Source organism: Amphiprion ocellaris, chromosome 12, assembly GCF_022539595.1.
Source record: "Amphiprion ocellaris isolate individual 3 ecotype Okinawa chromosome 12, ASM2253959v1, whole genome shotgun sequence".
In the NCBI taxonomy this organism is placed as follows: Eukaryota; Metazoa; Chordata; class Actinopteri; family Pomacentridae; genus Amphiprion; species Amphiprion ocellaris.
In genome coordinates, this window is record NC_072777.1 from 19,442,196 (window position 1) to 19,468,544 (window position 26,349).

The 26,349-nt window shown below is 39.8% G+C and overlaps 2 protein-coding genes across 5 annotated transcripts in view; one reads left to right on the forward strand and one right to left on the reverse strand.

Moving 5' to 3' along the window:
* Nucleotides 1–14,117, forward strand: part of aven (apoptosis, caspase activation inhibitor) — a 52,608-nt gene extending 38,491 nt beyond the window's left edge. Inside the window, exons 3-6 of the mRNA XM_055015876.1 lie at nt 7,068–7,138; nt 10,715–10,810; nt 12,101–12,407; nt 13,505–14,117. Of these exons, the coding sequence (XP_054871851.1) occupies nt 7,068–7,138; nt 10,715–10,810; nt 12,101–12,407; nt 13,505–13,650 (620 nt within the window). The 3' untranslated portion in view covers nt 13,651–14,117. The remainder of the gene's footprint in view (nt 1–7,067; nt 7,139–10,714; nt 10,811–12,100; nt 12,408–13,504) is intronic.
* Nucleotides 13,965–26,349, reverse strand: part of ryr3 (ryanodine receptor 3) — a 121,347-nt gene continuing 108,962 nt past the window's right edge. For all 4 annotated transcript variants that reach the window (XM_023280941.3, XM_023280939.3, XM_035953146.2 and 1 more), the window contains 15 exons: nt 26,194–26,246; nt 25,950–26,109; nt 25,700–25,786; nt 24,879–25,082; nt 24,625–24,755; nt 22,859–22,901; nt 21,696–21,823; nt 21,085–21,145; nt 20,639–20,785; nt 19,150–19,284; nt 18,389–18,545; nt 18,167–18,231; nt 16,304–16,404; nt 16,165–16,216; nt 13,965–15,120 (listed from right to left, as the gene is read on the reverse strand). In XM_023280941.3, coding sequence (XP_023136709.2) covers nt 15,025–15,120; nt 16,165–16,216; nt 16,304–16,404; nt 18,167–18,231; nt 18,389–18,545; nt 19,150–19,284; nt 20,639–20,785; nt 21,085–21,145; nt 21,696–21,823; nt 22,859–22,901; nt 24,625–24,755; nt 24,879–25,082; nt 25,700–25,786; nt 25,950–26,109; nt 26,194–26,246 — 1,620 coding nt within the window. In that variant the 3' untranslated portion in view covers nt 13,965–15,024. The remainder of the gene's footprint in view (nt 15,121–16,164; nt 16,217–16,303; nt 16,405–18,166; nt 18,232–18,388; nt 18,546–19,149; nt 19,285–20,638; nt 20,786–21,084; nt 21,146–21,695; nt 21,824–22,858; nt 22,902–24,624; nt 24,756–24,878; nt 25,083–25,699; nt 25,787–25,949; nt 26,110–26,193; nt 26,247–26,349) is intronic.

Consider the following 26,349-nt stretch of genomic DNA (forward strand, 5'->3'; position numbering starts at 1 on the left):
ACAGCACGTCCCAAAAATAAAAGATGAGAGTGGGACTCAGCATTAGCGAGCCATAGATAGCTCAGCGAGCCGGGGTTGCAGGCAAAAAGCCTCATTTGTTAATATGGGGTTCAGCCAGCAAGATGTCAAGAGACAGGATACCACATTATACAGAAGTTACACAATGCCAGCCCAGCCACTTAGCACACAGCATGAGTAATGCAGTGTTTATTCACCGTGAAACGACTCATAGAAGTTTACCGGCCTGACTGCCACTGACACACTCAGGCAATCATTTGAACTATGAATTGATTTGCAACCATTTATGTACATAGAGGAGCAGATCTAGACTGGCAGGAAACGTGGTTAAAGCAATATTTAACTAATTTACTATACACAATGAGAAAAGTTTCCAAAGTTAGACTGATCATTTCCTGATGAAATAGCTTAAGAAGATCAGAAAATAACCTGTAAACTGGAAAAAAATATTTCTGAAACTGGATAAAGACACAGCTACATATTTCATGTAGCTCTAGCTCATCAGATTAGTGCATGTCTTGTTCACATTAGTGCTGAAACAATCAGCTATTCAATAGGCAGGACATTTATTAATAGTCTTAGCACTTGTAAGCGATTTAAAGCACAAAAATCAGTTTTCATTTAAAATAGTACCCTGGGTTATTGAGCATTGTTTGTAAAATGGCCCTTATGATGCTTTTGTTGTTGTCGGAAAACAGTTCTCTCTCCTTCTTCATGGTAATGCTGTTTCCATAGAGGTGTAGGACTTTGTATTGTGGTGAAAATGAGCCTACGTTGAGGAAAATGTGACAGGAGCAAAAAAACACACAAGAACTGCCTTCAGCTGTGGTGTTCTGATATTATGAAGTATTCAAAGTTAGGGTCAAAACAGCAACTGCAGAAAGAATGTAGACAAACAGTAACATAGAAAATTTCTGTTGATGTCTTTAAATGTCTCATTTTATAATGCCTAAAGCCTAAAACCCAATTCTATTCAATATACAGCAATAGGGAAAGAGGAAAAGCCTTAAACCTTTACACTGGAGAAGCTGGACCCAATTAATGTTTGATATGTTTCGTGTGAAGTGACAGCTATTGAGGTGATTCCTGGCCAACATGAACCTTTACTGCAAATCACACTTTTATCCTCCTTTCAAATTTCCTGTCTTTTTCCACTAAAACTATCCATTCAAGACAAAAATGCCCCAAAAATGAACGGAGGAGAACAAAGAAATCGTTACTGATTGCTTTCCTGTTGGCCCTCTAAAGCTTGATCATAGTCCAGCAAGGATGCACACAGGGAAGCTGCAGACACCCACAGATGTGTGGTTGTTGCTATCGTACTGCTTTTCTAGTCTTCAGGAGTCCACTTGAAAGACTCTGTTCCATACATACACAGTAGGTTGTATCTATGTTTTCTGTCCATACTCACTACTGCACAGCATGTGCACTGTTGTTGTTGCGGTGTGATTTTAACACAAATTTTCGATTGCACAGACGTATATGGAGGGATGTGCATGGACGTGAGGAGTTGATGAAATTTACATCAGACATATCCTCATGTACTCACAAAGGCAGAAAGTAACACTAGTGTGGTTGATTCAGCAGCTTTAGCACCAGCTGCAATCTCCAAATCCAGCCTAGATATCACGCTTCGATGTGAAAAGCACAGCACTGGGGTTTATCACACAGCTAGGTGGCACATATGAGGCTGCAAATCCTCTGTAGATGTTCAACTCTGCTCTTAAAACAGTAAAAGGGCGTTTAAATCTCTGATCTGTTTGAATGAGCAGAAATGAAGAGTCTGTTTCGCTGTCACTGGACCGTCTTCCTCACACACTCGTCCTCCTGCAGTCCTCTTTCTTTGTGTCTTCTGGAGGTTTGACATCTCATCCTCACTGGCAGCTGTTGCCATGGTTGTCTCATTGCCGTTGAACTACCTGCGATGATATTTCCATGGACACAGATCAGGAGGACACTGAGCTCTGAGGTGTAGGAGGGAGGCCATGCACCGCTGTCAGCAGCTCTGTGTTGGACTGAAGGACACGTAGTAGCAGGAGGATGAGGAGGAGGAAGGAGAGGATTAGGGCCGGAGAAGATACTAAACAGAGAGGAGCAGGAGCCGGAAACAGAAAGAACATGAGAGGCCAGAGTGCTTTCGTTGTGTCCAGTGACAGTTTCATTTGGATGACGATTTACTTTTGAACACAAAATAGTTCAATGTAGATCTTTGAGCCAAAGCAATACAATGAAAGAAATGAGAAACTGCCCGCTGACTCCTGCAGGTGTTCCTTTAACACTGAGTTGGACATAACATTTACAATCAGGTCCGTAAATATTTGGACATTGACACAATTTTCAGCATTTCAGCTGTGTACACCACCACAATGGATTTGAAATGAAACAATCAAGATGTGCTCTAAGTGCAGGCTTTCAGCTTTAATTTGAGGGTATTTACATCCTAATCAGGTGAACGGTGTAGGAATTACAACACATTTTATATGTGACCCTCCATCTTTTAAGGGACCAATAGTAGTTGGACAAACTATCTATCCATCCATTATCTATACACCGCTCTATCCTCATTGGGGTCGCAGGGTCTGGGGTCTATCCCAGCTGACTAGGCATTTAGGCATATGTTTGCGGAGGGGGTCAGCACAGACTCTTGCCAACTTAGGGAGATGATGAAAGCATGATGTGGAAAGCATAACACTGGCCACAAAATCATCAACACACATTGCATTCTGCCAGTAGTATGACTTCTATCCATCTGTTGTCTATACACCGCTCAAGCCTCATTAGGGTCATGGAGTGCTGGAGTTTATCCCAGCTAACTTAGGGTGAAGGCAGGGGACATCCTGGACAGGTCACCAGTCTTTCACAGGACTATACATAGAGACAAACAATCACACTAACAGTCACACCTATGGGTGTACATGCACAGGGAGAACATGCAAACTCTATGTAGAAAGATCCCAGGAAGGCCGGGACATGAATCAGGGATCTTCTATTTGCAAGGCAACATTACTAACCACCAAGCCACTGTGCAGCCCTTGGACAAACTACCATAATCTTAAATCAAATTGTCACTTTTAATATTTGGTTGCCAATCATTTGCAGTCAATGACAGCCTGAAGTCTTGAAAATCCAATCTAAATCCATTGTGGTAGTGTACAGAGGTGAAATATTTTTATCCTTGCTAAACCAATCTCGTTTAATTATCTAGTCTGTTGTGGTGCTTTAACCTCTAATTACCCACATGATATTTGACCAATAAATCCTGTTTTTATCATCATTTTGATATGAACATGTGTAGTAAACACATCGCAAAAGGTTGACTGTAAGGTGATGAATAAGAAATAAATTTCATTTCCACCCGCCGGGCATTCACACTCAGGTTAATCATTTGGCCTATCAGATGGAGACCTGGATAACATGCCGTGCATTCACTCCATTTGGCCCATCAGATGAATTCATCAGCTGCTCTCACATAAATTGGTGTCAATTTGGTGATGAGCACGAGGTTAGGCTGCTGAGGAAGTAAAAAGGGCTAGAAAAATGTCAAGAAGAAATTATTTGAAGAGCGCAACAGGGGAAATAAAACTTTAATTTCTTATAGTTGTAATGTTACATTTAAACAAGAAAAGCACTCAGAGAGCGCAGTACTCCGCCAAAGCTGCTCAGTCGTTGTATGATTGCTGCTGTGTGAAATCTTTAAAGAATTCATGGTTCGCAGCAATGAATTTGTAGTAGGATTGCAATTATGTGATTGTCAGCATGGAGTTGACCTAGTGTTCACCTGTAGTCATAGTTACAGTGACACCGTGCTGCTATCTCGCAATGATACAGAAATTTTTAACAGATCTGTGGATCTAGACTATAAGCCGCATCACTGTAAAAATTTAATCAGGTGGTCCTTGGTTCAATAAAATGTTTTCTTATTTGATTAATTTTTGATTGGCCAATACTGACAAGAAACAATCCTTATGTTTACTTGTGTTTATGTATAAATATGGATGCTATTTGCTCCACATCTTAACTCACTGTGTTTTCAGTACAATAAAGTCCTGCAGCTCTGTGGAAACCGCACAACCATCACTAGAAATAGAGTATAACACTATAGCCCTATAACAATGTTCTAATGCTGTAGATTGAAATAAATGAAAAAAATAAAGTTGGATTTTTTTGATTAATTGTTTTACAAAAATGGAAAAAAACATGGAATAAACTTATCCAATACACACAGCCTACTGTTCTGTCCTGTTCAGCCATGATTAGCATTTTGGCCATAACAATACAGCCCTATTCAGTTGCCTAGAAATATTCTGGCTACAGAAAGATGTTGACCAAAAACAGGTTCTGTCAGCAGTGTGTTGCAGCTGTTACCTCCTACACGAGCCAGCACGACTAATTTGTTTAACTCTGCACCAAAAACCTGTATGATGGGTGCAAAGCCGCATCTGAATGCCATCCAAAGCAAAACTATTTGGGATGATTTTGCCAGTGTTGTACCATATGAGAAAAGCTCTGAAAGGTTTGCACTCATGAAAGTATTCACAATTCACAGTAACAGGTCCTTTTTAGCTTTTTTCAATTCTCTTTTATTTTCTACTGCGTTACAAAATCACCTCAGTCATTCTAGAATGATGAATTCTTTCCGAATTCAAGTCATCTGTTGAAAAATCCAAATTTTTTTCAGACCAACAAACAACAAAATATCACAAGGTCTGCTATTTTCTGATAATGTGCAACCCTAATGCAGCTTGTGGCAAGTGGCTGCAAGTAGACAGGGCTGTATTTTACCAGATCACAAGCAAAAAGTGCCTTATTACAGCTTTAATCCTCGCCCCCTCCACATGCCAAAGTGTCCTTGGGCAAGACACTGAAGCCCAAGTTGCTCCTAATGGAAGGCGAGCACCCTGCATGGCAGCTCTGTCACCATGGTGTGTGAATGAGAAACACATTGTAAAGGACTTCAAGTACCACAAAGGTAGAAAGGCAAACCATTTACCATGGGTAGTGCTGCCATGGTTTAGTGGGACTTCAAAAGAACACGGCGCAGCTCTTCTGAGTTTCTTTTTAGTCCAATAGACCTCAGCTTGTTGCTATCATTCAAACCGTTGTGTTTGGATCATGTGCACCTGTTTCTAGTTATGATCACTAAGTGGTGGTTCCCTGGTTTCATGGAATTTTGTTAACAAATGATGTCTGATGTGCTTTAGATAACAGCAGTGATGTGAATCGATTTCACGCCTACCAAATCCAGGTTTTATGAGCTCAGATCGCTCCCAGTGAGGGAGAAAATCACTTGATCTTACCGATAACGAACAGCCACGTGACCCAACATAGAGGCATCTGCCCCCCTCAGCCGTCACATAAAGCTGACATTCCCATTCCCTCCTCTGATCCGTCTGCCTCACAGTCATTGTAACCTTGATAATGCTCCTATTCATATATCATCTTTTCTCTGCCTGTGTGACAGCAGGGACTCGACCTGCAGACAGAAAGCCCTCCTGCAGCTCTTTTTGACCCCCTTCGCTTCTCGTACAGCCAAGCAATCAAGAACATCTGCACATGCTGCTGATGGCCTCGCCCAAAGGCCGGTGTCTGTAACACAATGCACAGAGGGCAGAGGAGCACAGTGAGAGGCTGCCACTGACTGCAGCTCTTCTGTCAGATCTCCCACTGACTGTCCATCTGTGTGTGGCAGACTGACAACAATCTGTTTCTCTCATCAGACAACTCAGAGCTGCTGCGCCTGATTAACATTCAGAATCATATATATCTATATATAAACAAATATATATGTATATATATGTATATGCATATATATATGTATGTGTATATGTATATGTATATTATATATATGTATATGTGTATATGCATATATGTGTATGTGTATATGTAATATGTATATATGTGTATATGTATATATGTATATATGTGTATATGTATATATATGTATATATGTGTATGCAGCGATGCTACCGTGTAATTTTTACAGGTTTTTGAGTTGTGGACAGAACCAAGTCAGCTGATTGCCCCTGATTTCACCCTTTATGTTACGTACATAGTATTTGAATTGTCCTTTAATTGTCCTCTTCAGACATAAAGAAGAGGTTGCACCTGCAGACAATTTAGAATCAGCAATTAACCTCAGCATGTTTTTGGACTGTGGGCAGAAGATGGAGAACCTGGTGAGAACCCATGCTGCATAGGGAGAGCATGTAAACTCCATGTAGAAAGATCCCAGGATCTTCTTGCTGTGAGGCCACAGTGGTTGATCTTGTAACTGCTTTATTATTCTATGTTTGTTTTTCCAAGTGTAATATTATTCTTTTTAGAATGTGTCCGTTCCATATTTACCTCAAAGAAAGGATCAGCTAACTGTTACCTTGGCGTCAAGAATTTTTATCTCCCATTTTGCACAAAGATAGCCTTGCCTTCATGACGTTACCTAAAAATATCCACAAGCGCCCTGTTATTCCACCCAAAGTGACACACTCCTGCAGGATTGTGGAGATAACCAGATGCACAAAATGAGGAGTTGTACAAGTGGTGCCTCACATCTGACACTGTGTCCTTGTTGTGTTGGATTTTGTGTTTTGACTCTGCACCTCACTCTAACAACACTAGTTTCATCTGGACACTTTTCTCATTTGTTCATCTGCTCTGAAAACTGTTTGCATGTCTGTCTGCTGAATGTATGGCACTGCTGCTGCCAGTGCTTATTAATAATACGTCCTCAGTGTCTTTGTAGTTACAAAGCCCTCATCCAGTTGATGTTGTGAGAGCGTCACATGTTAGTGTTGCTTTAGCTCTCGTACTGATGAACAGTTTGCACAAAGCTATTGACCAGAGAAACGCTGCTTTACCATTTCAAACATTTTATGTTTGAAGGTCAGTCGCTAGGCTTACACAAGCCGTGCATTGCCACAAGGTGTTTTTGTTTGTAGAGGTAGTGAATCAACTGAAGAGAATAAGTGTTGCTGTGCTTGAAACTAAAGCAAATGGTTTGAGTGTTCAGCTATAACTGAAACTCAAAATGTGTTTCTGTGTGTCTTTCTCAGGGGATTCCTTCACTCAGTTCCGGTTTTCAGAAGAAAAGGACTGGGAGATGGACCCATTTGCAGCCAGTCAGGTAAATCTATGTCTGACCCACTGCTCTGCATTCTGCTTTATTGATGTCTTTCATTGATTTAACACACTTGGTGACTTATGGATTCCTAAAGCACACATTACATCTGGCAAATAGACAGCATTGACAGTAGAGAGAACGATTGCGGCATTGTCCACTTTGGTCCTGAATGAAAGAGCTGATCAGCTATTGGATTGATTTCCAAACCATGATACAGAGGATGGAGGTTACGGACAGCTTCAGCTGCAATTTGTATTTACTGATAATTAGTAAATATTAGTATGCTATGATTGTGAATGGAGTGAACAGGATGAGCCAGCTGACATTGTTGATTGTGAGCATGTAGCCTAGTGCAACCACATGGAGTCTATACTAACGTCTACATTTACACAATCAGCATCTTCAGTAAGCAAGTGGGTACTTGGGTGGCGTATATCTGGTACTTGCCACATTGAGCAACAGCCCTTCAAGATTGTGGTGTGTGCACGCACTGGGGTTTAAAACATCTTATTACTTCCACATATACACATATAGTATACATGGCACAGTCCAGCTCATTTTGGACAAACACCAGTGGAAAAGCTTCTCAAGTTAAAGTCCCAGTGCTTCAGTTTCTCAGTACGGGAATATAAGTAAAGTCCTGCTTTCAAATTCCCAGTGAATAAAGCTGCAGAAGCATCCATCCATCCGTCCGTCCATCCGTCCGTCTCACAGAGGCAGCAGATGAAGCAGGTCATTCCAGATGTCCCCAACCACCAGCAATGCTTTACAGCTCTTCCTGGGGGATCCTGAGGCATTCCCAGGCCAGATGAGATACATAATCCCTCCAGTGAGTTCTGGGGCTACACCAGAGTCTCCTCCAAAGGAATTCTCCCTGGAAACATCCAAATCAGATGTCCAAACCACCTCAACTGGCTCCTTTCGATGCGAAGGAGCAGCAGCTCTACTTCAAGCTCCCCACAGATGTCCAGTCTTCTCACCCTATTTCTAAGGCTGAGCCCAGCCACCCTATGGAGGAAGCTCATTCCAGCCACTTGTACCCGCAGTCTCATTCTTTTGGTCACTACCCAGAGTTCATGACCACAAGTGAGGGTTGGAACGTAGATGGACTTGGTAAATTGAGAGCTTGTGGCTCAGCTCCCTCTTCACCATGATGGTTCGGTACAACGCCTGCATTACCCGAGATACTTGAACTCCTTCGCTTGGGGAAGCAACTCCCTCACAACCCGGAGGGAGCAATCCACTGGTTTCCAGCAGAGAACCATGGCCTTGGACTGAGGCTACAGAAGTATTGTCAGACAAATGTTATTATAGTATTGACAGTACAAGTACTTCTGCTGTAAAAGGTCACTTAACTGATGTGTTATTACAGTATATAAACGAAGAGTACACCACTGTGCAATATTACTTAAATTCAAAATGCAATCACCTTACTGTAATTGCATTATTTCTACCTTGAACAGTGGAGTGTTTTCTCTGATGAACAATCAAACGCAAGTAGTTGGGAGAGACTACTGAAACATACACTACCAGTCAAAAGTTTAGACACACCTTCTCATTTACTGTTTTTTTCTTTATTTTCATGACTATTTACATTGTAGATTCTCACTGAAGGCATCACAACTATGAATAATGGAATTATATAGTAAACAAAAAGTGTGAAATAAGTCAAAACATATTTTAAATTCTTCAAAATAGCCATCCTTTGCTTTGATTACTGCTTTGCATGCTCTTGGAATTCTCTCTATCAGCTTCATGAGAAAAAAACATTAAATGAGAAGGTGTGTCCAAACTTTTGACTGGTAGTGTATGCTACAGACCCGAAAGTAGAAACTCAATTCAACAAAACTGAATGCACCTGTGATCTCTGGCACACAAGTTAGAAAACCTTTGATAACTGAGTCTCTGATTTCCAATCAGCCTAACTGCCTAAACATGACTAAAAATGACTTGTGAACATCAGAAATTTCTTGGTTTTGGACTGAAGGGCTGATTCTGTCTGTATGTCTGCGTCATAGCTCCACATGGAAAACAACTGGCAGAGGAACTGAAAAATCTGATTATGAGGTTTCACAAAGATGGAAAGCATACAGGAAGACTGGTGACCAACTACAGATCATTGATACAAATCAGCCACAGTAAAGCTAATCAGTATCGTTCTCCTAAAATGACATCATGGATAGGGCACTACTTGCACATCTAGCTCTGAGAAAATGATAAGCAACTGCTTCAGAGTTGGCACATGGTTTATCAGTGGAAATCAGATTTGTGTGAAGGCTCAGTGTGAGGAACATCAACAACAGGTGAGACCAAGATACACTATATTGCCAAAAGTATTCGCTCACCCATCCAAATAATCAGAGTCAGGTGTTCCAATCACTTCCATGGCCACAGGTGTATAAAATCAAGCATCTAGGCATGCAGACTGCTTTTACAAACATTTGTGAAAGAATGGGTCACTCTCAGGAGCTCAGTGAATTCCAGCGTGGAACTGTGATAGGATGCCACCTGTGCAACAAATCCAGTCGTGACATTTCCTCACTCCTAAATATTCTAATCAACTGTCAGTTGTATTATAAGAAAGTGGAAGTGTGTGGGAATGACAGCAACTCAGCCACCAAGTGGTAGGCCACGTAAACTGATGGAGCGGGGTCAGTGGATGCTGAGGTGCATAGTGCCAAGAGGTCACCAACTTTCTGCAGAGTCAATCGCTACAGACCTTTAAACTTCATATGGCCTTCAGATTAGCTCAAGAACAGTGCTTCAGCAGAGAGCTTCATGGAATGGGTTTCCATGGCCGAGCAGCTGCATCCAAGCCATACATCACCAAGTGCAATGCAAAGCTTTGGATGCAGTGGTGTAAAGCAGCCACCACTGGACTCTAGAGCAGTGGAGACGCCTTCTCTGGAGTGACCAGTTGCGCTTCTCCATCTGGCAATCTGATGGATGAATCTGGGTTTGGTGGTTGCCAGGAGAACGATACTTGTCGGACTGTGTGCCAAGTGTAAAGTTTGGTGGAGGGGGGATTATGGTGTGGGCTTGTTTTTCAGGAGCTGGGCTTGGCCTCTTAGTTCCAGTGAAAGGAACTATGAATGCTTCAGCATACCAAGACATTTTGGACAATTCCATGCTCCCAACTTTGTGGGAACAGTTTGGAGCTGGCCCCTTCCCTTCCAATATAGTGTACATTTGTTCGGCTCGGATGGGGTCCAGAATGTTTGGTGTGAAACTAGCCAACACAACATTTTAGTGGCATAGTTATTGTAAACATCACCCAGAATGCAAAGATGCTTCAGCACATATTCATTCCAGACTGCGGGTTTGTGAATTTGTCTTATTTAGTCAACCAGCACTTGTCTGTGGATACAAAGCATCAGATTATAGAAGGGCTCCTGAATTCTTTCTGCTCCTTATGTGCAAATACAAAGGAGTTCGTTTGTCATGATGATACAGGAAAGATTTGACAGATTGTCTTATCGTTGGATACTTTGAATAAAAATGCTTCCAATGCTTTTTATTATTTTATTTCTAACCTAAATAATCTTACTGTTAGACACCCTTGTCCTGTTTCCTCTCCAGATGTCAGTAGTGTTTGTGGACCTCCCAGCTCTCACCCAGACTCTTCAACAAGTCCCTCTACATCAGAGACTCAACCTTGAGGCTGAGCTGCTGCAGGTACGATGATCACCTGCAGCCTGAGCTGACATTCAGTTGGCTGTAGTTAGTCAGAGTTTAGGAGAAAATACTCGGCAATCCAAACTGTGGCATGACAGAGAATGGATTTCCTGACAGATTAAGCCCAGTGTGAGCCAAATAACAAAAATCATTATGATTTTGTCCTAATGCTCATCCAGGAAACCAGCTGTCAGAATTTTAACTGAAAACTGACACTGTTCTGCTGACCTGTGTTCATACTCAGGAAGGAGCCCTGCAAATGAGAAGTCATGTGAAGTGATGGCAACAGTGCCAAGCACTACACCACAAGCCACTTTCACTTTTATATTTTATATTTTTATATTCACTTTTACTATTCAAAAGTTGGGATCACCCAGAATATTTCATGTTTTCCATGAAAACTTGCAATTTTATTCATGTGCTAACATAATTGCACAAGGGTTTTCTAATCATCAATTAGCCTTTTAACACCATTAGCTAACACAATGTAGCATTAGAACACAGGAGTGATGGTTGCTGGAAATGTTCCTCTGTACCTCTATGGAGATATTCCATTAATAATCAGCCGTTTCCAGCTAGAATAGTTATTTACCACATTTGCAACATCTAGACTGTATTTATGATTTATGTTATCTTCATTGAAAAAAAAAAACGACTTTCTTTTAAAAAAAAAAAAAAAAGGACATTCATTTTTTTTATCTTATTTTGAAAAAGCTTCTCATCTTATCTGCAACTTTTAAGCCTGGCCTTAGTGAATAACTATGAAAAAGGCCCTGCTTCCTCTCTCATGTTCACAATATGAGTGAAAATGAATGACATATAGGCTACAGGCTTCTTCAAAAATGTGTTATTGTTTTATTTTTGAGGGCTTTAATGTGTGTTTGGAATGACAGATGAGTAGACCTGGAGCTGTTTCTCTCCACTATTTTAATTTTTGACATTCAGGGCTATACACTCAGAATTTCCAGGCTTAATGATGCCACTGTTGAGGCCTGCCCTATATTTTGCTAATAATAAAACAATGAATAAAAACAAAGGTGTTTTGTATGAAAAGGAATAAATGAAATGGTTGAATATTGTTACGCAACATTGGTGCACAATAGCCTGTATTCTGATGAATGACGTCCTTTTTATTCATACATGTACGCCTGTACACTTTCCAGCCATTGGAGCAGTATATTGGGTTGATAATTTTTTCACTAACTGAACTGAAACTTTGTATCTATGAAGGTGCTTTTGGCTTCAACATATTCCAAACAACTCATCTTTTACACTCTCTTGATGCTTCAGGTTGCGACACCAGTGGAGTTACCTGCTATGACCCTCGCACATAAACAAGAGATGCCCAAAACGTCCACATTCACTCCTCCGTCTGCAGCTTTTAAAAGCCTCAGCACCGACCAGAAAGTCCCTACGGCTGCAAACCCAGCGCTGGCCTCAGACTCACAGGTTTCCTCTGCTGTTGCTCAGCCTCTGGTGGATGATGATGGTGATGAAGAGTTAGACCGATTGCTCAGTTTACAGAAGTCAGTCTCAGGTGTTGCAGGAAAACAGTCTGTCAGTGGCGCAGATGAGGAGACTGATATTCCAGAGCAAGGTGAGTATATTCAGGATGATTAGCTCCCTGTGTGTTGGATAATGTTGTTCTCCTCAGCTGAAAGGATGGGGCAAGTTGAAAGAGAAGGTTGATACCGCTGTTGAGTCTGCAGCTCTGACGCCACAGTGAGCATTTGTTAGCTTAGCATCAAGACACGAAGTCTCTCCAGAGGCAACTCAACCAACCTACCAGCACCTTGAAATTTATTATCTTTTTCGTGTAATCCATGCAAAAAAAAAAAGAATAAAATTGACAAGTTGCCATTTTGAAGTAGTCTTATGTAGTGTTGCCTGGCAACTGCCCAGATTGAAGAAATTGTCTGATACATACACTAGCATTCAAAAGTTTGGGGTCACTCAGACAATTTCATGTTTTCCATGAAAACTTGCAATTTTATTCATGTGCTAACATAATTGCACAAGGGTTTTCTAATCGTCAATGAGCCTTTCAACACCATTAGCTAACACATTGTAGCATTAGAACACAGGAGTGATGGTTGCTGGAAATGTTCCTCTGTACCTCTATGTAGATATTCCATTAAAAATCAGCCGTTTCCAGCTAGAATAGTCATTTACCACATTAAAAATGTCTACGCTGTATTTCTAATTCATTTAATGTTATCTTCTTTGGAAAAAAAACTGCTTCTTTCAAAAATGAGGACATTTCTAAGTGACCCCAACCTTCTGAACAGTAGTGTAATTCCCCATAAAATAGCAAAATGTCTCTACTTTGCTTTATACAGATCAAGCAAACAATATAACATGCTTATTTCGGAATGTTTTGATGTGTAGATTTAGCTTTAGCTTTGGGCAGAGCCTGGTTTCCTATTTCTAGTTCTTAAGCTAACAGCTCCATATTTACTGTACAGATATGAAAGTGGTGTTTAGTTACTTAACTCTGTGCAATGACATAGAAATTAATTTCCAAACCACCAAAGCTTTGCATTAATTACCCCAAAGTTATTACAACCTGAAATAAAAAGTTGCAGATAATCTCACATAAAGTGGGAAAATTAGTTCTTAAACTTCTGAAATTAAACTTCAAAAAATGATATAATGTAAGACTCTTCTCCCATCATGTGTTCTTTCAACCTGCAGAGTGTGAGGAAGTGAAGGAGGTGATAGAAGAGAAGGTGGAAGAGGAGGTGAAAGATAAAGACATCAGACCTTCAAAGTCTGTGTCCGTCAAACAGGAGATGACAGAGGAGGACCTGGAGGACTGGCTCGACAGCATGATCTCCTGACCACCAGGAAACACTTCATTCAACATAAAAGACGTGGACTTCACCAATGTGCTACATCTACATGCTGCACACACTCTTTGTTTTCTTTTTGTCGTTTCCTGGCCTGGAAGAGAGAGACAATATGTTTTGGAGGTGTAGAAATAGGACAGTATGTCTTGAACATTTGTGAAAATGCGTGAAAATGTTCCCTCAGCGCTTCACATCTCAGACAAAGAACTCTCTGTTCTTGTGATTTTGACAAAGTTGCACACTGCTGGAGTGTTGCCACCAAAGGGATCTTTTCTGCGAGGAGGACGGACAGATACTGAAACAGGTCACAGGTGACACGTTTGGTTTATTGCGTCAATTACTTTATTCATTTCCTCCCCCTCACCAAAAGAAATGCGGTTTACCAAAGCTACTACATAGATACAAATGGCCATCCAATAGCAATTAACCATTTTGTCGTCAATAAATCCTTAAACCAAGTTTTGTTTTTTAATTCTCCTCTGTTGTGGGGTTCTTCTACTGTGGAAAGAAATGCAGGCGGGCAGGACACCACAGTGTAGGAACAAAACCAAACTAAGCAACATTTACACAAGGATCATCTAGATTTTATACAACAAATGTTTCTTTTTTTAAAATTTAAAAGCCACAAAACTAGCTTGACCTAAATCTGCTTGTAACTAATCCAGAACTAGAGCACTGCTTGTGTCAGGAGGGACAAAAATGATTTTTTTTTTTTTGCATAGTTTCTAATAAGGCACTTCGGCACTTGATAAACACCTAAAGTGAGTCGTCTCTGGTCCTGGAAGAACCATCTTCATTTCATCAGACAGATTTGAACCAGCTTTGAAAGGCAGATCAGGTCTCACACATTTCATTTGATGTTAACTGGATCAATAGTGATCAATAGCAGCACACATCCATTCAGTTGGTTTGGTAGTAAGTGACACTAACATCTTGGCGTTAACCTAGAAATTGTGCATATTCAGACATTCAGTTGTCATGCTGTAACCCTTCACAATTATCAGATGTCTACACAGCAAATTGTGCAAAACGTTGGGGTTAAGCAAGTGGGAAGGCAATGTGAATCAGAATCAAAAGAATTTGCATAAAGAGGCGTCGTGGCAGGTGACTATATTCAGTAACAAGGACTTAAATTCACAAACCCAAAATGTCCAATCATAGTCAAAAGTAGTAGAATCATTGTGTTTTGTATCAGTTTTTTTTTTTCCTTTTATCAGAATTACAGATTTTTCCTTTGTCACATTTTTTGACACTGTGACAGTGTGTGTTCAGTTCTGTTAACAGGGTGAAGTCAAGTTCGGTGTCTCTTTCAGATAGAAGGAAAGTAGAGAGGGGTGTTGAGGGTACCGGACGAGGCTGGTCGCTCTAACCCAGCTGGTCCTCATATTGCTTACGGAAGCAGTCTCCGGTAGGGAAGAAGTCCCAGCATCTCTCCTGGTACATCTTCCACACATATGACTCCTGCAGGGACAAGGACAGGCTTTTAACGGCTCACTTTAGCAACAGTTTCTCTCTCAAGCCTGATTGTATCAAACCCTGCAGATAGTTTTGGTTTTATTGCTTCATGCTTACACACATTTACTATACTCATACAAACACTACTGTTCAAAAGTTTGGGGTCACCCAGATAATTTCATGTTTTCCATGAAAACTCACACTTTTATTCATGTGCTAACATAATTGCACAAGAGTTTTCTAATCATCAATGAGCCTTTCAACACCATTAGCTAACACAATGTAGCATTAGAACACAGGAGTGATGGTTGCTGGAAATGTTCCTCTGTACCCCTATGGAGATATTCCATTAAAAATCAGCCGTTTCTAGCTAGAATAGTCATTTACCACATTAACAATGTCTAGACTGTATTTCTGATTCATTTAATGTTATCTTCATTGAAAAAAATCTGTTTTTCTTTCAATAATAAGGACATTTCTAAAGGACATTAAATGATGCAGGATACATGCTCACCTAGACCAGTGCTAATTTCACTGTACAGAATTTGAATTTGTTGTTGGACTCATTTTTCTGCTTCATACTGGACTTACATTCTCCTCAAATCCCAATAGAAAACCTTGTTCATGGCACAAATGGAACATGTTGCATCTTCCGTTTGTATGCTTCTCTGTTATACAAGTAGCAAAGTTTGGTTCTTTGCAGTTTGGAAGAATTACAAGAAGTGCACACGTTCTTTTCCTTGTGCTAAATTAGTGACATAAGAACAGTGTGTGTGCATCAAATATAAAACAACTTGACTCTCAGGTACACCACAGTAACAACTTAATATCAAAAAAGTCAAAGCCAACCCACGCGTTGCTTCCTTCTCCTGTTACGCTGCACTTGTGCAACATTTCAACCCACTTGATATGTTGCATAAGTAAAACCTACTGAAGTTACAGTCTGTAACCTTCCTGTTTTTCCTTTGTTTTCTTTAGACTGGTCACAGACAGCAGATTATACCTTTTAATAGTGCTAAATACTACACAGATTTGTGTTCTGTCACATACCTGACCGGTGTGTTCAGTCTCATCCTTGTTAATAAGGTACATCAGGAAGAACCTGCACACAGAAGGACAGCAGTGTTGTGAAAAATGTTCGTACCATAAGTCAAAAAGGTTTCACTTGCGATGCTTTTTCTTCACTCACAGGTAGTTGGCTAGGTTGTGCTCTTGTAAGGTGTGGGTTTCAAACCCGTGAGGCGTCCGGTCAAAGTAGTCATTCCCAATGCCACAGATGAAGCATTTGGTCTGAAAGAATAATGAGAGGGGATGAGGGCTGCAACTGATTATCTGCTGATTATTGCTGATCAGTCATTTAGGCTGTAAAGTCTCAGTTAACAATGTCCCAGAGCCCAGAGTGATGTCTTCAAATTCAGAATACAAAACACCAAAGATATTCAATTTACTGTAACAGAGAACTAAGAAAGCTCGAGACATTTTCACATTTAAGAAGCTGCAGCTACTGAATTTTGGTATATTTCCAAACAGCTGTTACCCAGAGAGTCACAGTTAACAAGCTGCACATAAGTGACAGAATGCTGTCACTTTAACGGACTGAGGAAGCAGAGATGTTATGTATCCCATGTCTGGAAAAGGTTTTACAGATATCTTTCATGTCGCTGTAAAGCAGTTGTGATTGTGGTGTGCCTCAGTGATATGTTTTTAAGACAATGGAGCTGCCCTGTGGCACACAGCGATAAGCTCTTTCAACAGATAGAAAACGATTCTGAGTAGGATCAACTCATTATTGTTTGTGGTCTCTTCCTTAAAATCACTGTCAATAACAAAAATGCAAAGGAATTCCATTTCTGTCTTTTAACAACTAACTCATGAGCAGAGACAACATTAAAGGCCTAGAGTGGATGTTGAGATTGATACAAGGCTTTACATGGTCAACTGAAGCAATCATTTCATTCTCAGTGCGTTTCTCTGGTTTGCATCAACATGCGATTATTGTGGTAATATTTTTATTTAAACAGACAGGTCCTGAAGCCTGTACTACAGAGCAAGTTCAACATACCCAGGATATCTCATCGTTATCTGTCTTTATCTGTCATGAAACCCAACAACCGCAGTCACACTAAGTGCTCTCATGAAGCTGGTTACCAACTAATTGCATCAGCCCAGAGCTTCACATGAAAAGCAGAGTTGGCACCAGATGACCCATCACAGACACTGACAGGACTAGAGCTGCATGTTTAACACAAGTACAACTATTGTCCTTAGCAAATATGGATACGTTTTAAAAAAGGACTTCAAAAATAAAACAGGAGTTAAACTTCTCAATATCTTACCCTCCTAAAAAAGATAGAATCTGATTAGGGTACAACTGTGAAAACGTTCCTCATTCAAGATTTGATTTAATTATCATTATGAAACACAAGGTTGTATCACAGAATTGCAGATGTCCCTTTCCACTACTCACAAAAAGATAAATTATCTAAAAAATACTCAAGTAGCCTATAAAGATATACCTGTTTTTGTGGTGATGTGGAGGATGATATTTAGTAATCTTAGAAGAGCTTTACACCTATTCTCTCAGCTGCAGCCCCAGTACTGTTGAATGGTTTTGAGAGCCATTAAAGAACAAATACAAAAACTACACTCAATATTAAAAAACCCAAACCATTAAGAAGGCTTACTGCAAATCTTAAAAGGTCAGCAAGTACAAGACTTAGATGCTTTGTCAGTCTGTGTTATGATTATGTCACTAAACAAACAGAACAATAAAACTGCTTAGAAGTTGTTTGCAGCTTTTAAAACCTTCCTCACTGAAACTCTGAAAATCTGTGCACCATATTCCAGTAACAGTAATGCCAATTCAAAGAGAACTGACTGGTCAGTTCCAGGTGTTTTTCTTCCTGTTGATCTGTTATCTCTGGAGCAGGTTAGGTGTTCATCATAGGTTACCATGGTCACAGACCTGGGAACCCTGAGTTAAACAAGGGATACCTTGCTAACCTCAAATCCTGCTTTGTAGTACAGTTCTCTGGCTTTAGCTGAGTCTTACCTCCATGTCCTCCTTCACCTGCTCCTGCTGGTCTCTCAGCTCACCGAAGGCATCAATGATCAAACCTGAAGAAGTTGCAACAGTCTGTCAGAGGAGCACTGAGCCACTGATACTTTCTAACACAACTAACAGGCTGTTGTGGAGTGCACACAGTAAGAGGCATGACAATGAAACAAAGATGTGTGCTTTAGGCTTCAGGATGATATGAGAAACTTTTTGTACCCTGAATGATGGCCAGCAGGATGACAATGACGAAGAAGAAGAAGGTGATGTCAAACAGGATGCGGTACAGTTCATAGGGATCTCCAGCTGGGTCTTCCAACTCGTCTCCAATCCCTCCTCCAGCTCTCACACCCACGTACATGTGGAACAGATAGCACTGAAGAAAGGGAGAAAGTTCTTTAAAGGGAGCAGTCTTTTGTTCAACAGTAAAATGGAAGTCACTGTCATTCTTCATTTCAGACTAACTAAATTCAGTCCAGTTTGCTGCCAACGATTGAGTTTGACTGGAGCAGCAGCTGGAGATTTTGCAATATTTCTTAGTTTTTAAGTTTTTAGAGTCTTTAAAGTCTTTAGAAATAAAGAATATGTTGTGTAAAAGGTCAAAAACAATCAGTATCTGAGAGTTTGTAAGCTGTTGCTTCAAAAGGGAGAAAATACACTTTACAAGTCCTTGTAAATAAAATTGCCTGCTATTTAAAAGCGGTGAATACTTTGAAAAGATTCAGTTTGAGAACATTAACCATAAATATTACAAAGTTCACAAAAAAAAAATACTTTCTACTCAGTCCATTAGTCACCTTCATTCACTGATCAAGGCCCCCAGGCCAAACCATTCTAAATAAAAGCCTGAGGAATGCTTTTTAGCTCCAAACATTTGCCCTTGCTGAGGACTGAATACTTCTTTTTTTTTACTGCTACAAAAAGGAGTTATTTTCAGTCATGTTTCATAAATGAATAACGTCAGAGGTACTCAGACATACAGTCATCATATCATCACACTTCATGTCGGGCTCATCTTCATCCTCGCTCTTATTGTAGAACTTCCTGAAGAAGTTGAAGGCCACCACGGTGTAAAGATAGACGACTACAGCCAGCAGACCCACAGTCAGCACAAGCTGAAAGCAGAGAGCGTTCATTAAAAACATTGTATTCCCAGGTACATTTGGAGTCAACAACAGAGGAGAAAGCAGCTTTCACAGAAGTCAAATACTGTTTGTTTCTGTGTAGATGTTGAGGGTCATTTTTGTAACTTTTGTCAGAGCTGGAGCAGGTTTTTAATAACGAAAGCAGAACACAAAAGAACTGCAGTACTTTCAAGGCTGCTACAGCTGAATGGAGTATTTTAGGATGGCTTTGAACACTGAGTTGACTTTGAAAGTGCAGCATAACAAGGAAGCAAACTCTTCATTTCCTACAGTGCTGAAGGTTTTAAGATGCATATAGTATGTTGTGCAAAAGGTAACATGTGAACCAGTGGTTGTGAAGGACCTCTTCTTTGACACTGCCCTGCCATATCCCAAATGTATTCATGTGACTAGATTTTAACCTGGCTTGTATTTTACATTAAATAAAAGCGAATGTTGCTGCAGTGACTTGATCAAGCTTGTGTTCATACGACTCCAACCTTGGAGTTGAGAGTAAACGCTGCAGGCATTTATCTGTTATATTTAGCTGCTTAAATAGCTATTACATATATCTAGTTACTTTTAGCATTTCCCCCTTATCCAATACTTTTATCTTTCTATTTCAACTATTTATATATTACATTTAGCTATTTTAACCGTGTATTGACTACTTCTGGCAAACTGTTTCAACCATTTATCAATTATCCTTAGTCAACACTTTAAACAACTTATAAAATGTACCTCATTATTGATGCATATTTTCAGTTAATTGAAAGGACTCCCTTCTCATTGGCTAATTACTTTTTGTATATTTTGCTTTTTTTTCAGATTGTGATTTTGTTTTTCCAAAAAGCTGAGCTAATCTATGGTTTCTTCAAGTACCCCTGACAACTGTAACTTTTAAAAATGATTTATTTTTTTTTTTACATAAAATGAGTTCTCTTCAGTTTCTCTGGGCGACATGGAGGTGGCAGTGACTTGCTTTCTCATTCAATAGTAAAAAAAAAAAGCCTTTTTAATATGTGATGCAACATCCATAAAAATAAAAGACTAAACCCCACTGTTCTTAACTTTTCAAGAAAAATGTCTAAATAATGCTATGAATTTATTTCTAGTAATCATTCATTCCTCAATAAGAGAAAGTATTGTGTGCATTTTTAATAAACTTGTATTTATTTAAGCCTCATAGGCATTTTAATTTTTCTTATGCACAAAAGAGACGGTGTTAAAAACACTGACCCAAGTACTTCACGAGTTGAAATACAAACCACATAACGCTTACTGTTGATTGGTGCTTTCCTTACTTGTACTCTGCCTCCCTCTGCTGGTCAAACTATGTACTTGCCTGCTTGCCATTGTGAGTGACAGATGACAGGATGGTGCGCAGGGTCTTGAAGCCCATGGCGATGTCCAGCAGATGAGCAGCAAAGAAGAAGTTGTTGAAGTGTCCAAAAATGGACATGGTGGCATACCAGATCAGATAGAGGAAGTACTAGAGGAGGGGAAGGTTATTCATTACTGAAAAGTTAGGCTATTCATGATAAGCATGTCTGGGTGCATGTCATATCAAGGTAGTGTTTTAATTTGTCTTCAGTTTTTAGAAGTAGAGGTACAGGAACACTTAGAAAATCATTAAACAGGTTACAAAACATCTTTATGAACCAAAAATATCTGATCGTGACTCAAGCCACTTTATGGCTTCCTTATTTTTCTCTGAAAATCAATAATTTGTTTCCGCTTTTGCCCACAGTGATGTAAGAACTGCTTTTGGAACACTTGAAATAAACTTACATTGTCAGTCAAAACCACGCCCATTTTCCAGATGTGGTACTTTGTATCAATGGAGCTCAGCCTGTCAATAACAAAACAAAATGTTTAATTACAGGAATGGTGTTCTTATTAAGCATCAGCTATATGAGCAACAATGTATGAACTACATAAATACAACATTATAATGCTGATTCACACAGATATATGAATCTGCTTTGCTCAGTTAGGAGTATGTCTTTACCTCCTGAGATGGACTTTGCATATAAACTCAACAACATGCGTTTTTACCTGCACTTCTCAAGTAATGTGTGAGGCCTCAAAAGTCAAGTCAAGACCAACTAAATTCTCTTAAACTAAACAATTTTTAACAACATAAAAAAAAAAACTCATGTTTTCTGTGGCTGTAACTACAGGTGTTCAGTCAGCACCAGTGACTACTTGGCTCAGTGCAAACATTTCTTCAAAACACATTTTTCAATTTTTACTGTTTTGAAAAAACATCCAGAGAGTATAAAAATCCCAGGGTGCCTACACAGACATCCAGTGTTATCTACAATACAAGGGTGTGCTTGGTGTATATCCAGCTCTTAAGGAGGAGTGGGAAAGCAGGGACTGATGTTTCTTTTTCTTACCAGGAGAGCAGAGAAGCTTCCTTCTCAACAGTCTCCACTGTGGGGTCAAAGTCCAGAGCGCTCTTATCCAGGCCTAAGAGCTCAGCGATGCGTTCAGCCCCATATAGGTCACCATATTTGTTGATCACCTGCACGGAGAGCACAGCAGAGATCAAGTTCTTTAACTTTAAACTGTGTTAGTGTAGAATTTCACAACAGACAATGTACTCTCATAAAATGTTTATAACAACAATCCTTTAAAAAGGATTCCTAGAAAAAAAATCTTCTTCAGATGTGTCGGTTATTCCCTAAACTGCTGCATCGGCTTTCAGGCAGTCTGGAGAGCTAACAATCTACTCACATTAATATAAAAGTTCAGATTTACAACACAACATGGACTTTGGCACTGTTCACAACTGGCTTTAACATGCAAGTTGCATGGCAAAATCTCAAGTGGACAGTTCACACCTGACATTACAATGCTCCACATGGGTTGCGTGACCATTTGTATTTCTTTAAACCAGGAATTTTTTAAACCATTCTCAATAGCTCAGCCCAGGATAGGATGCACTGACTCTACAACTGCAAAACAGTGAGGGTTGAGTTGTTTTGGGAGGCAAGCACTGCCAGAAAAATCACAGAAAGAACCAAGCAGATCTGCTTCATTGTACGATTCAAATCTTCAACTAAACTTGAAATTTTTAGCATGTAGGTTGCTGCTCTGAGGTTTTTGCTGATGCTATTCATAGCATAAGGGATGTTGAAGAAAGTTACATGCAGATAGTGATAAGAACGAAATGCGCAGAGGAAACGGTAGGTGTTTACTTAAAGTCTACATCTGCTGCATCTGGCTACATGCAAATAAGCACGTACATCATTTCCATGTGCAAAGACTAAACATAGTGTTGATTTGAACAAGTAGGTAGCCTGTCCTTGCACTTTAAAATGATGCCATTGATGCATAAAGATGTATACTTACAGAGTGGTCAGTTGGACAAGTATGACTTAGTCCACATACACATACACACAGCTGGAGAATGTGGCCATATGCTGTCTAGGCCACCTTTGCATTTTGTCTGGGCAGCTGGACCTTAAAGCATCTATGAAGCATTTGCAGCAGAGCTGTCCTTCTATGATGAGACACAAGTGTGAACACAGCCTCAGTGTCTCTTCCTCACACTCACCTTGCGCTTGATGAACTTGTCCCAGTAGTTGCTTGGAAAGGACCTGCAATGCAAAGTCAATAATTATGACTTAGTTCACCTGTGCTAATAAATGTAATTGAATAAAAGCACATCTAATACAGTGCTGCACAGTGTGGCCTGACACCTAGAAGATCCCTGGTTCGCGTCCCGGCCTGGGATCTTTCTGCATGGAGTTTGCGTGTTCTCCCTGTGCATGTGTGGATTTTCTCCGTACTTGTACTCCGGTTTTCTCCCACAGTCCAAAAACATGCTGAGGTTAACTGTTGATTCTAAATTGTCTGTAGGTGTGCTTGTGAGTGTGATTGTTTGTCTCTATATGTAGCCCTGTGACAGACTGGTGACCTGGGGTGAAGGCAGGGTGTCCCCTGTCTTCACCCTAAGTCAGCTGGGATAGGCTCCATTCCCCCCATGACCCTAATGAGGATTAAGCGGTATAGTTGATGCACATGTGGAAGTGATACCACTAACCAGACCCTCCAGGAATTCGCAATGTTGCGATCGTGCGAATTCAAGCTAATTCAACCAATCTCCAAAAATTCTGCACAACCTTGGAATTTTGTCCAATCACCGCAACTTTTTCACAATTTTGGCCAGCCTCCCATGAATTCCACCAATCATAGCAGTCCCCAGCGCAAACGTAATGCACGTACGTCACTGAATTCACTTCCTTGTTTTTGGTTTGAAGATGCAGACATGTCCCATTCTAATGTCTCTCATTTACCAACATAAATTACTGCTGAAGACTGTGAAAAACAATTAATTCCCTGATGTTCTTCACCAAAGCGGAAGTAAACTGTTTTACACCTGTGCAATATTGTGGTGGAATACAAAAAATAAAAATAAAAATTATCGATTGATAAACACTTTTCTACCACGAAACATATCAGGAGAACAGCTGAAATGAGCAGACCACAGACCAGACAAATCACTGTCATGTAAACTGTAGCATCCATATCTGTTGGAGCTCTGAAAGAATGAAGGTAAGTTAGATTAATTATTCCATCAAGGAACACGGTGGAGTTATGTGACAATCGGCACATATGAATCATTCCTCTGTTAGCAACATTACTCAAAAATGGACAAAAGGATTTGGATGAAATTTTCAGGGAAGGTCAGAAATGACACAAGAAACAAGTGATTCGATTTTGCAGTGATGCAGCTTAAAGTCTGGATCGACGGATTTGTTAAAGATTTCCCATTGAGATAGCGGCACGGCGTCTGATAGCGGCCTGGTAACCATGGCAACAAAAGAACAGCGGCCTGCTGAGGATCACATCATTGCGATCCTGCTACAAATCCACCGCTGTGGACTTATCAGAAACGATACAAGGAACAACTGATTAAATTGACACCCGCGAAATCCTGGAGGGACTGACTAACAGAACACAATCTGTGCAAATGATCTTGTGGCCAGTGTTATACTTCCTGTATTAGATGGACATTTAATACCGAATACCATTTCCTTTTGATATCTAATATCTGTAAGAAAAGAATGTAGCTACTGTTGACTAGTAATATGCTTAGCCTCATCAATAAGCTTCAAGTTGTAAAATGTTTCAAATTCACGTAATGTACAGCTTTACCTTACACTATAAACCATGCACATATTCATTTTTGATTAACTTATCTTTCTTGAATAAAGAACCCGTTCAAAAACTATATTTTGTGATTCTAATTATAAATCATGCAGACACAATGCAAATATAAATTTCATGTTAACAGTGTCAACAATACCAGTTACTCACGGAGTGTTGATGACAAGTCGATCCCATTGGCCCTTGATGTCATCATCAGACGGCTGCTCGGTGATATAAAGACCATCAAATTCAAGCTTCCTGGCAATTTCTTTCTCCCTCTTGAAAACCACTAAAGGAACCTAAAAGCAAAACATCAAGACAGATAAGTAAAACTTTCATTGTATCGTCTACAAAGTCATTACTGTCAGCCAAGTGAAGATAAGATACTGCTCAAACAGTAAAGATGTTATAAATATCCTTACCTTCAGACAGTAGTAGCCAACCAGACAGACAAGGGAGATGACAGTGTGGAATACAGCCAAGAAGCGCAGGGTTGGTAACATGTAACCGGTGCTCTCCTGAAGGACAAACTCATCCATGTCAAAGAGTGTGTTCTCATCGTCCTCTTCATCACCACCACCCCAGGTGTTCTCTTCATCCACTTCTTCTCCAGCTTCACCAGTGACCTAGATGGCAAATTATACCATGTATACAATGAATGCTTCATGTCACCTGTAGTATTTTTTGATTGTTTTCTACTAAAAATTTGGCAAAAGTGTTTTCAGTTTTATTCTTTGTCCTTCCATTTTCCTTAAATTCTTTTTCAGATTGTTAGCAACAATAACATGAAGATGTTTAGACAAGAATTATGACGATAGCTCTAGATAAGTGGTAGTGGCAGCTGATATGAGGATGGTCATAAAGTTGGCATTGAATGTCTGTCATATTAGAAGTAATGTTTGATTTGTCACCAATCATTCTCATTTGACAACAGGATAATTAGGATAATTTTCTGTGTGCTTTTTTAAAAAACAGTCATAAATTTAATTTTTAAGGCAAGTGTTTTAATTTGCAGAACATAGCAAAGTGCAATCGAACAAATGAGATGAGAAAGGACATAGATCGTGTTTTCCATTATTTGACAACTGACTAGCTAACTGTTTATCTTAGTGCATCCAACTATTAATATCCATACAATAGCAGTTAAACAAAATTTCACATTATTTTGCATTTTGTCGAACAATTTTTTGTAAAATCAGCTAAAATTTGTATGACTTTGGGATTGAAAGTTGACGTCAGTTACCTTATAGAAGAGCAGAATGAAGTTGATGGCAAAACACACAAACAGAGCCAGAAAACGGAGGTTGTAGAAGTTGCGAGCCAGGTAGTTCTGTAAGGAAAAAGTATGATCAACAGTAAGAACATCTGTTCACTGCTATAAACTGCCTATCCACATTTTAGCAACAATTGCACAATGAATGAGGCCTGACCTAAAGATTAGACTCCAGTAAAGTGAAGACATTACTAAATGAGTGAACACTGTGATGGCTCACCAGCATCTTGTTCTTATAGACATCCAGAACAGCAAATATAGTCGACATAAAGGAAGGTGCAGCCTCTTTAGGCTGACTTGATTTCATCTTGGGTTTCTCCTCTGCCACTGCTTCCTTAGCCTCCTCCTTTGGTTTATCCTCCTTTTCCTGGTTCTCTGTGCTGTAACAGTTGTATTTATCAGTTGTTAGCTAATTTATTTCTGTATGATTATAGTTGATCTTCCTCTCACTTAATATAACTCACTCTGCTTTCTCTGGTTCACTCTCTTTGGTTTCAACAGGCTTGGCAGCAGTTTTCTGCAATATTGAAATACATTTTCAAGACATGGGAGATTAAATTAAGAGTATAATGTAAGGCAGGCATCTATAGAGTTTAAAATCCTCCATTTTTATAAAGTTA